Source organism: Vanellus vanellus, assembly GCF_965231255.1.
Source record: "Vanellus vanellus genome assembly, chromosome: Z".
In the NCBI taxonomy this organism is placed as follows: Eukaryota; Metazoa; Chordata; class Aves; order Charadriiformes; family Charadriidae; genus Vanellus; species Vanellus vanellus.
In genome coordinates, this window is record NC_138908.1 from 44,256,177 (window position 1) to 44,264,069 (window position 7,893).

Below are 7,893 nucleotides of genomic sequence, written 5' to 3' on the forward strand. Positions count from 1 at the left end.
CCTTGGTATGAATTGCGAACATCAGGCCTTACCACTGCTAGAAGCAGACACTGCCTGAAAAATACGCCAGTAACTTCAGAGAGTGCAGTTTGTTAGAAGACACTTAACTGAAAAGTGAAATTACTGAAAAGGAAATTGGTTCTGTTTTACCTCAAACCAGAACATTAAGGAAAAAAAAAAAAAGATTAAAAAGCAACACACTGATACAAAAGATACCAAAGTATGCTACACATACGTTTAGATGAGAAGCTGATTTGTAGGGAACTTCTACCTCTTCTGTTGAATTAGAAAGAGTTGCAATGTCAGGCTGCCCTTAACATCTCATTTGCTGTCATTACTGTTGGCATTCTGTTCCTTCTAGGACCATAATGCAGAAAATTGGATCTGAAATGAGAGGTACTATTTACATTCTAAAGTCCCTTTTTGCCCTTTCCTCCCAGGTAAATACATTTAAGTTTGCTTGCCACCATATAACTCGGAAGCACTGTACTATAAATCACTCTTCCTTCCCTACAACAAAAAGCTTAAAGTTATTTCTGTTTTATTTTAAACAGAAATGCTTGACATTATTATAGCAAGACATTAAGAAATAGAGCTTTATATTTAGAACCAAATGTTATGTGTACTGTTCTATCTAATCATGTCCCATACTCAGCTACTCTGAAAATTTCTTGTACTGATATGACCTGAAACACATAATTATTTTAGTGTGAAGCCACAGTACTAGAGCAGTCCAGCACAACCTTTAAGAAATCCCTTAACGCTCCTGAAACTTTAAAACATTATCTCAACTAGCTGTTGCTTCCTTAAGTCGCTGCCTTCATTCAACAAGAAGGAAGTTGCTGGGTTATAATGACATGCACCGTTGTGGTGAAACTAGTACCAGTAGAATTAGGCTAGTCCTCAAGCTGTTCTTGCCAGCCTTGTTTATTTGAAAACTTGCCACATTCTTCAGTCCAGCCACTGCCTTGTTCTACAGTTTGAGAGTAAATACCTTTAAAGGAAGGTATTTTTGTGCAGCATAATTTCTGAGAACTTCCTTTTTTCTACTGCCTTGCCTCAGTGACAGAGCTTTTAAATGTGATATTCTCATGCAGGTACCTGGCACTGACATAGCCGATTTATTGTTTTTGTTTTCTTAAGAAAGGCAGGAAGAGCAACCTTATATAACAACACCCAAATCATTGCAGGTTTCATACTTTAAAACTGAATTAGTTGGAGGTTTCCATTGTGACCAGCAATGAAAAAAACGTAGTTTATTTTTCCCATTAATATGAAAATACTCCTGAAGAATACAGCTTCTGAAACTGCATAGTCTGATACGCTGCAGCTGCAGAAATCTGTTTAGAAGCTGAAAGAACGTTAGCAAGAAAAAGTGAGTTTGTAAAACAGCATGGAGAAGAGAGGACAGAAAGAGCAGGAACTGCTTTCTGCAACAAGGCCACGTGAAAATCGTGAGAGCAGCTGTCATGACAATTGCCTTCAGACGCTCGTACAGGAATTCTACTGCGCGGCCAGCAGGAGCGTGGCCGTACCTCTGCCCCAGATCACTACCAGGGTCAGTTGGGGTCGCAACCTGTTGTCTGAATTCAGCCTGTAAGAACTCTGATTACCTGAAGGACTGCAACAGGCACCACTGCTTGGCACACTGAGGCAACATACACACACAATACATACACACAGCACAAAAGCATTAAGACTAGTAACAGAGAAGTTGGTTCTGAAAGCAAATAAAGTGAACGGGCACAAACCAATGACTGGTACACACGGCCACATATGCCATTTTCTGTTTGAGGTACCGCTCTTAACTAAGCGTGCCTTCTCAAAATCATTTTATTTCATTCCTTTTCTTGTCTGAAAAACTATGCAATACTTTTCATTAATTCTGAAGGCTTAAACACAGATCTGGAATCATGACATGCCAGCAAATTGCACTGAAGTATCTACAGAGCAGTCATACTCTAAACAGCTCGCAGTACTGAGATTGACGTTCTTGCTTGCACTGGAGAACAGGCACAGGAGTAGCCTTCCAGGAAGAACATCCTCAAAATGAAGACAAGGACAATGGGGAGAAGGGGAAAAGGAAAAGTCAGGCAAATGACAGTGCCTTTAAGGCGGGAGCAGGGAGGGGGAAGGAAGAGGACAAAAGACATGAACTTTTTAGCAGAGATGACTAAACCTTAACACAAATGCAGAAAAAGAAGGGCAGCTGTGACTTCACAGGCTGAAACAAAGACAACACTTAATTTTATTGCTTGCTTTTAGTGACATTCCTCTTGCTTTGCACAAGGAAAATAAAATCTGTGGATTATTCATTTAGCTTGAACTTTAAGGACTCCTATCCTTTTACATGGTAAGGCCAAAACTTCAAAGGAGGTTTCCATAACTTATCACAAAAAAAATGTTTCCATAAAACTGCACTAAAGGTTTACAGTCAGCTGTATTACCTTTTACAAGGATTACAGGAGATGAAGCTTGGTCAGTTTCCTACTAACAAGCAATTTTTTTTTTAACTGTAACTAAAGATGCAGCAATGTAGATTCCAGACAGACAAAAGCTTTTGCTGTTATAGTTCTAAATGATACACAGTTCCCAACAGCCTCAGAAAACAAACTCAAAGATGACTCAGAGGGCTATGGTTTGCTCAGGTTCTCTTCAGAGTGGGCAGGGAAAGGGTAGGAGAGGAAGGAAAGGGACACAGGAATTTATGCATTTCTAAACTGTATAAAATAAAACCTAAAACAGCTCATGCCTTCAGCCTGAAAAAGCTCAAGGTTCCCCTCCTCCACCTTCCTCCATTTTTACCTTACTTAGCAAATTACCACTAGTTTCCTTAGGTCTCTTGGAGTCTCAAAGGATGCTTCTCAATTGGGGACGGGGCAGTAGGGCAACACTGACAGTCTCTCACAGCAATTCCCAACAGTCTAACACACATTGTTCAGAGAAAGAAAAGGTTCTGAAAAAAGATACTGACAGTCCAATTGAAAAATCCCTCTCCTGGCTACGAACTTTACATTCTTTGCAAACATTACCAACACCGAAGACTTCTCCTGTTGTTGGTCCTCCACCCCCAAAGAATTTTAATTCTTCTAATTTCAAAGACAAACAACAACAAAAAAAAAAAAAAAAAAAAAAGAGAAAGGAAAAGGATGGGAAAAAGAAAAGGGAAGAACAAAACCAAAAATCAAACCACTTCTGATACTCTATACACTCAACAAGGTGAATATTTTTCTTTTAAAGTAACTAAACAGCTTCCACCAAAGTTTACATGAAAGCTTGAATACATTTATTTTTATACATTCTAAAAACAGAATTAAAAAAACCCCAATCAAAATTAAGACCAACATTAAATATACATATACAACGGATTTGTAGCACAAGTATTTGACTACGCTGTGAAAAAGTTAGACAAGTAATCATAAGAATGAATAAGGTGGCCTGCTCAAAACTGTTAGCAATGATTAACATTAACATGACAAAAAATAGATGCCCCATATGTTATAATCCTTCTTTTCTGTTAATAATAGATTAAAAAATATATGGCGCTTTTAAAAAAATATACAGCCTTTTTATTTCATTTATGTATAGGGTGGTATTTCCACCCCTCCCCCCCCTGCCCCCGAACATTTAGAAGAAAATCTTTCATTTCTCTACACTTCTGGTCCTTGCAAACTGAATATGTATTTGAGTTTTCAAGTTGGCATAGTCAGAAGTGACTGCGTTTAAACAATAATTCTTTGTTTAAATTTACTCAACTGCTTTCCTCTAAGAAAAGACTGACAGTCTCCTTTTAAAACCAGGTAGGTAATCATCCTTGAAAAAGTATAACAACAAGATGGTTTTTCACTGTTATCCATTTTCTGACAAATTCTGCTACTCCAGATCATCAGCTGAGGACACCGAAAATTTTGCAGAATGAAAATGATACAAGAGAATTTCAAATCAAGACAGAAATATTTGAAAGCTTATTTCAATACTATTACCACAAGAAACAAAATGCTAAGTTTCGCTCTAACAAGTCATTTCCTCCTCTCCTTTTTCCATTATTTGTCCTGATAAGAAAAAAGACATACCATTTAACTTTAAAATTTAGCTTTCAACAGTCCTTCAGGGGAAATCTGACTTAAATGTTTCCTATATACAGTCTACAAGTTTGCACATGTTATTTATTCAAACGTTTCTTCAACTGTTCTAGATGCCTTGCATCAACATCCTGGAGAATTAATACAGTGGCTTTAGACTGAACTGGATTAAACTCTATAGTCATCAAACAACAGAGATCTATCAGTTGTTTTTGACATTTCTCTAAACCATCCTTAAGCTTCAGATGTAAAGCTGGATCCTTTTTCAGCCTATTCATTTCAGGCACAGAAAAGCCAATCAAACTTGTTAGAATATCATCACCAAAATCTACCTCAAGGTAAGCTGAGCCATCAGAAATTTTTGCCTTTATACCCCAGGATCCATTGCTGCTTGTGAGGTTCCCAGTGAGAGTAACAATAAAACATTTAACTTTCAGAATCGTAACAGTTTCTGTTTTTTTTGCAAGGAGAAGGGAAATATATGTGAAAGGTGGAGAATCTAAATCTAGATGTGCCTCTACTGCTCTGCAAGGAAAGGTCTGTGAATCATGCTTCTGCTGATCTGCTTCTGGGTCTGTTTTTGAGAAAAACACAGGATCATCATTTAGCAGCCTGCTGTCAGAAGTGTGCTGGGATTCACATCTGCTCTCATCTAGGTTTGTATCATTCTGCCTTTCTTCAGGAGGATTTTCCAAAGAAAAATCTGCAGAACTGCAGGTCTGATGTACGTTCTTGTGCTGTGAAAAGCTACTCACACTATTTCCATCTCCATCAAACACTGTTCTTCCAAAAGTCTTTTGCTTGCTGGTAGCTTCTACAGGCTTATCTCTTTCATTCACATCATCTTTTTCACAAGTGCCATTTAAAGATGAATTGTAGGAGCTTCTAGATGTATGTTGAAGTCTCTCAGTAATTAAACCTATGTTTCTGTTCATGACCACTGCTGGCACATCTTCCAGTTCTCTTTGCATCTCTTCTTCCAGAAGAAAGTCATCTTCTAAAGGAAAGTCATTCAAAAAGCCATCAACATATTCTATGGGAGCTGAAACTCGTTCATCTGAATGAGGCAAAGGACTTCCAGAATCCCGTGGCAAAACATTTCCATTGTATGCAGTCAGTGAACCTGAGGCTGTACTAAAATTGTTGCTTCTACTGCAATATCCACTTTCTAAAGACGTTTCATTGTTTAAAGCAAATTCGTTATTTTCATCAAGACTGGCTAAAAGCTCTTCATCAGAAGGGCCTGGAGTTTGTTCTAATTCATCCACAGGCCTTGAAGCAATTTGGTCATGACCAGCTTGTCCAACAGAATTATGATTTTCAGTTTCTCCAATTAGTCTAGCAAGGACCCTTTCCTGAGAATACTCTTCCAGAAGAGCATCCACTTCACCCCCTAACAGTTTCACATTTTCTGGTTTAAGCAGAAGGACTCCAAGACGATATGCAATATTACCCTGTACAGTGATTTTTGTTCCAGGAGGAAGATTACTGTGGAGGACAGGCACTGGTTGATATTCCATGCCCTGAATTTGATGTATCCCATCAGTTAGTTGCAGCATCAGCATTCGAGTAGGCTTTGCTTCCCAGGGCTTCTGGAAAGGCTGAGTACTGGCTGTTACTTCTTCATTTACTGTACTTTTCCCTCTTAGCTTCTGCAACTGGGAATATGCTGGCTGGCTAACATCAAGGAGTGAATCTATCTGTATGGAGTAGAAGCCTGACAACTCTCCTTTGGGAGCATCTAAGATGCAGTCAGGCAAAATGGGATATTCCAAATCTCTTAGATCGGTAAGAAGCCATTGCTCAAACACCTGCTTGTTAATCTGAGCTTGACTTAGGTTACTACGACTATTTTCTTCCTGGATCCAACTAATACATGCTTCCAGCCATGTCAAAGGAACTTTAATATGCCATGTGGATGAAAGCCAAGTTTCCACTCTTGCTGCAATGTTAGATGTAGACATTTTCTTTCAAGTTAAGAGAGTGAATTCCCTAGAACAAAACCCAAAAAGACATATTTACTCTTCTGACAACAGCTAAAGTTCTGACAAGTCTCTTGCTCATATTGTACAGAAATTTCCTCTCAATTCAAAGTTCTGCTATTCTAAGCATGACAAGATAGAGTCAATTTAAATGAAAAACACTTCTACAAATAATAATCATGCATTTCCAATATTTAAAGTTTCATTCAGCGTAAAAAGTACGTGCAGTTTACTCATCATAGAGTATCACAAAAGTATGGAGACTTCTACAAGCAACCTGCTTGGTGAATTCCTCTTTTCTGTTGATTTCATTAGAAACACATAACTGAAATCCTTCTGTTATGGATGAAAAGCAAACCAACACCCACCCTCCCCCCCAAAGTAGGTTGCTATATATAATGTCCTCTATTTTGGGGGGTTTATTTCTGTGGGTGCTGCTGTTAACACACAGTTTACTTTAGAAATTGACCTGAGAAGTTATTCTCCCATTTCATTGGCACTCTTATGAACAGAAGTAAGAGACCAAACCTACAACAGAGATCTGTCAGCACCTGTATCACAGGCATGACTTTTACACTCTAACCGGATGAAACCTCTGTACTTGACAACAGACAGCTAGCTAGCTTGAAACATTATTAGCTAGAGACTCAGTCCAGAGTTTGGCTGCAAGAGCACCAACTCTTGGCAGGCACCATCTCAGGAACATCAGTGACTAATAAGCTCTAGCTTCTTATTAGTTTAGGAAGTAGCTATGCAAGAGTAGAGGAGAGAAGAGTAGAGGAGAGAAGAGTAGAGGAGAGAAGAGTAGAGGAGAGAAGAGTAGAGGAGAGAAGAGTAGAGGAGAGAAGAGTAGAGGAGAGAAGAGTAGAGGAGAGAAGAGTAGAGGAGAGAAGAGTAGAGGAGAGAAGAGTAGAGGAGAGAAGAGTAGAGGAGAGAAGAGTAGAGGAGAGAAGAGTAGAGGAGAGAAGAGTAGAGGAGAGAAGAGTAGAGGAGAGAAGAGTAGAGGAGAGAAGAGAAGAGGAGAGAAGAGAAGAGGAGAGAAGAGAAGAGGAGAGAAGAGAAGAGGAGAGAAGAGTAGAGGAGAGAAGAGTAGAGGAGAGAAGAGTAGAGGAGAGAAGAGTAGAGGAGAGAAGAGTAGAGGAGAGAAGAGAAGAGGAGAGAAGAGAAGAGTAGAGGAGAGAAGAGTAGTTCAGTTGGAAGTGACCTACAATAATCATCTAGCCCAACTGCCTGACCAATTCAGGGTGGACCAAATTAAAGCATGTTATTAAGTCCATTGTCCAAACGCCTCTTAAACACTGACAAGCTTGGGGCATCAACCACCTCTCTAAAAAGCCTGTTCTAGTGCACGACCACACTCTAGATATAGAAATGTTCCCTGATGTTCAGTCTAAATCTCCCCTGGCGTGGTGTTGAACCATTCCCACGTGTTCTATCACTGGATCCCAGGGAGATCAGCACTTCCCTCTCCACTTTACCCTCTTCGGAAGCGGTAGAGAGCAATGAGGTCACACCCTCAGCCTCCTTTTCTCTAAGCATGAAGACCTTAGCTGCTCCTCAAAGGACATGCCTCCCAGCCCTTCCACCAGTTTTGCTGGAAGCATTTGAGTACCTTAACATCCTTAAATTGTGGGGCCCAGAACTGCACACAGTACTCAAAGTGAGCTAAATACAGTGAAACAATCCCCTCTTTTGACCAGCTGTTGATACTGTGTGTGATGCACCCCAGGATGCAGTTTGCCCTCTTGGCTGCCAGTGCACACTGCTGACTCACATTGAGCCTCCTGTCAACCAGCACCCCCGGTCCATTTTTGCAGGGCTGATCTCCA

General features: G+C 39.8%; 1 protein-coding gene across 1 annotated transcript; it reads right to left on the reverse strand.

Moving 5' to 3' along the window:
* Positions 1–3,273: 3,273 nt before the first annotated feature.
* Positions 3,274–6,287, reverse strand: RMI1 (RecQ mediated genome instability 1). The gene has a single exon (XM_082497787.1). The coding sequence runs from the start codon at positions 6,044–6,046 to the stop codon at positions 4,163–4,165; it is 1,884 nt and encodes a 627-aa protein (XP_082353913.1). The 5' UTR covers positions 6,047–6,287; the 3' UTR covers positions 3,274–4,162.
* Positions 6,288–7,893: the final 1,606 nt, after the last annotated feature.